Here is a 3352-nt window from a genome sequence, read left to right as displayed (position 1 = left end):
ACAATCATTTCATCCCTTGCTCTTGGAGTGAAGCCCACAAGTCCCCAAATGAGCCTGCAAGGTTCTCTGTGACCTGGTTTCTCTTGAATTCACCAGCTGCCTTTCACACTAATCCTCTCACTCCTTATGCTGCAGCCACTCTGGCTTCTCAGTTCCTCAAGGCATCCTGTTTCACAGACCCTTGCATTTGCAACTCTTTCTATCTGGAATGGTGTCCCCATCCCATGATTATGACATATTTACTCTTTAAGCCTCAGTTTAAATGTTAGTTCCTTAAGGAAGGCTTTCCTGACCACACCAAACTAGGTCAGAACCCTACCATTCAGGATAACAATACCCTGTGTGCTTCTTTTCTTCCACTTACCAAAATCGTACAAAGAAATCAATTAGCTATGTAATGGTTCAATATCTGTCTATGCCCCAGGTTCTAATCTCCATAAAGGAGGAACTGTGTCTATCTTACTTATTACTATATTCCTGAGCCTAGTGTTATTTCTGATACATAGTTGATCATCAGTAAATATTTGCTGAATTGATGAATAAGATTGTGGAATCTCCATGGAGTTGTTTCCCAAGTAATATTTCTAGCAGGTGTGAAGGTCATTAAAAGGTGGAGGTCAGATTCATAGTTATCTGTCTTCGGGTAAAGTAAATGTCCTACAGGAGATGGAAGTAGATAGTGGTTTTCATTACTGAAGAATAGAAAATAACTTGAGTTAACTGAGGCAGGTGGTCCATGAACAACGCTTCAGAAATAAAACAGAGATTCTGAACTTTGGTGATCAAGATATATTTCAAAAGTTATATATCGGGCTCACTTCAGCCCTACGTCAAGATCAAACTCTTTTCAGTAATTAATGCATATCACTATACCTTTCTTTCGTTCTACAGTGTCTCGGTCCTCTACATTATCTCAGGAAATAAACTAACTTTTTCTACTTGAACATTTCCTAGTTCATATCTCCTTTTCCTCTATTTTTTCTTCCTCTCTTTAGCTACTTGTATTTTCCATGACAAATACCTAAATTATATACGATTGAATGTTGAGGAAAGTTTTCTTTGGTCAAGGCTGATTTCTACCCCACTACCCACAACCAAAGAAGGTGCCTGCCCTTACTATGTAAGCAACAAGCTATTGTTTTGTAATTATTCAAGATACAAATATTAGCTTAGTGGGAAAAAAATATGTAGCTGAGAAAACACTAAACAATATCCAGGACAGGTCAGAAAAATGAATGTTACATTTTATAGCATGTTATTACTTATAAAACCCTTTGCCATTCCATCTCTCTTGATCCTGGATTTAATCATAGCAAGGCAATTTTTACTGATGTGATAACTGAGGAAGGGAATATCTGGCTCAAAGTCATAGAGCTAATAAAGAAATCCCTGGAAACTAAATCTACATTTTTTTGCCTCAGTATGTTTTTGTAATTATGAGATCTGGTTCCTGGGTTAAGAGGACAAGCCAAAAGCCCAAAGGATGATTTACAGGAACTTCTGAATTGATGGAGCTCAAGTCTTACTCTACTTGGGAAACCTCCATCCTGTTGAGAACTCTCTTCAGAGCCTCCTTCACTTCCTTGTTCCTCAGGCTGGAGATCATTGGGTTCAGCATAGGGATGACCACAGTGTAAAATGCTGATGCAATATTGTCCTCTCCAAGGGATTTTCCCATGTTACCCTTCAGGTATATGAATATCAGTGTCCCAAAGAAAAGAGCCACTGCAGTTATGTGAGAAGCACAGGTAGAGAAAGGCTTGGCTTTGCCACCAGCTGAACAAATCTTCAGAACAGCCTGAATGATGAACAGGTAGGATATAAAAATCACTGAAACGCTGGTTGTAATGACCAAGAAAGCTAAGAGGTAGATCACCCGTTCTCGTGGTCTGGTCTCACTACAGGCAAGCTTCAGCAGAGGTGGGAGGTCACAAAAGAAGAAATCCATATGGTTGGACTTACAGAAGGAGATGGAAAAGGTACACCCAGTGCGGATCACAGAATTGACCCATGGCACCACCATATGCCCTAGCCACCAGCCGCAGGCGGGTCTGAGGTGGCATGGCAGTGGCATAGAGAAGAGGGTTACACACGGTCACATAGAGGTCATAGCCCATCATGGCTGAAAGGAAACATTCAGTACTAGCACAGAGTGTGAAAAAGAAGAACTGGGTGGTACAGCGCTCAAAGGTGATGACCATCTTATCAGTACCCAAGGTCTCCAGCAACTGAGGGACAATAACAGAAGAGTAGCAAATGTCCAGGAAGGAAAGGTGGCTGAGGAAGAAGTACATGGAGGTCTGGAGGCGACAGTCACTCTGAATCAACACTATCATCCCCAGGTTGCCTCCTACGGTGACGAGATAAAGGACCAGAAACACAAAGAAGAGACCCATCTGCAGCTCTGCCCACAGCGGGAGCACCATCAAAATGAATTCTGTCACCACAGTGCCATTTTCTGCCATGAATCCTAAATTGCCCACTGAAATAAAAAAATTAAATCTCATTGAAGATAAAATAAGGTGAGCGTGGCTTGATTTGATCATTTTCAGTAATGATAATAATCTTTGAGATTTGTAACTCATTTTACATTTTTTACAAACTTTATTGCATTTGATCTTTCAGAGATCCTTGGAAGCATATATTGTTAATCCCACTTTTGAGAGAAGAATATGAGGGTCAAAGAGGTAAAGTGACTAGTGCATGACTTCATAGTAAAGAGGCAAAGTCAGAGCTAGAACTCAAATCCTTAGACATTTTCTAGCTTCTTACAGGTGGCAAATTGGAAACCTTCATTAGTCTCACTGAAAAGCCAGAAAATACCACTTTGTTGGAGAAAACCTAATGGTATAGAACTAAGGACATGGGCTTTGATATCAGACCAAGGTTCCCATCCCTTGAGACCTTGGGCAAGTTAATTCAACTTTCTGAACCTCAGTCTCCTTGTTGGCTTAATGAGAATGTCAATGCCAATGTCACAATATTACTGTGAAGGACATCACTTATATACTGTACCTAACACTTGGTCCAATTCACACACTTAGAATTATTTTTTTCTAAATTCTGCAATAATGTAACATGCTTCTAGGTTCATGCATACTCTGGAATCTTCTTATCTCCAAGTCCACAGCCCCCTGGAGTCCCAATATCAACTCTTTCTTTGTGGTTGTTTTGATGTGCACGTGAACCCAATGGGCTTGGATACAAGACAGAGCTGTGAAGAGCAAGCACTGTTGGAATTTCTACAGCCTGTTGCCTGCCAAGTGTCTTCTTCCTCTCTCTTTCTGCCAAGCAACATGGCCTGGTTTCCAGGTTCACTTATTCCAAAGGAACAGTCCCATTATTTTAAAAT

The 3352-nt window shown here is 40.6% G+C and overlaps 1 protein-coding gene across 1 annotated transcript; it reads right to left on the bottom strand.

Moving 5' to 3' along the window:
- Window positions 1–1522: 1522 nt before the first annotated feature.
- LOC114887612 (olfactory receptor 9I1-like) lies at window positions 1523–2465 on the bottom strand. The gene is given in 2 exon segments (XM_029209399.1): window positions 1523–2008; window positions 2010–2465. Coding segments are annotated over 2 exon segments (942 nt in total).
- Between the last annotated feature and the right edge of the window lie 887 nt (window positions 2466–3352).

This window comes from Monodon monoceros, unplaced genomic scaffold, assembly GCF_005190385.1.
Source record: "Monodon monoceros isolate NGI ecotype Baffin Bay Population unplaced genomic scaffold, NGI_Narwhal_1 Super_Scaffold_7, whole genome shotgun sequence".
Taxonomy (NCBI): Eukaryota; Metazoa; Chordata; class Mammalia; order Artiodactyla; family Monodontidae; genus Monodon; species Monodon monoceros.
This window is presented reverse-complemented; position numbering and strand designations above follow the sequence as displayed.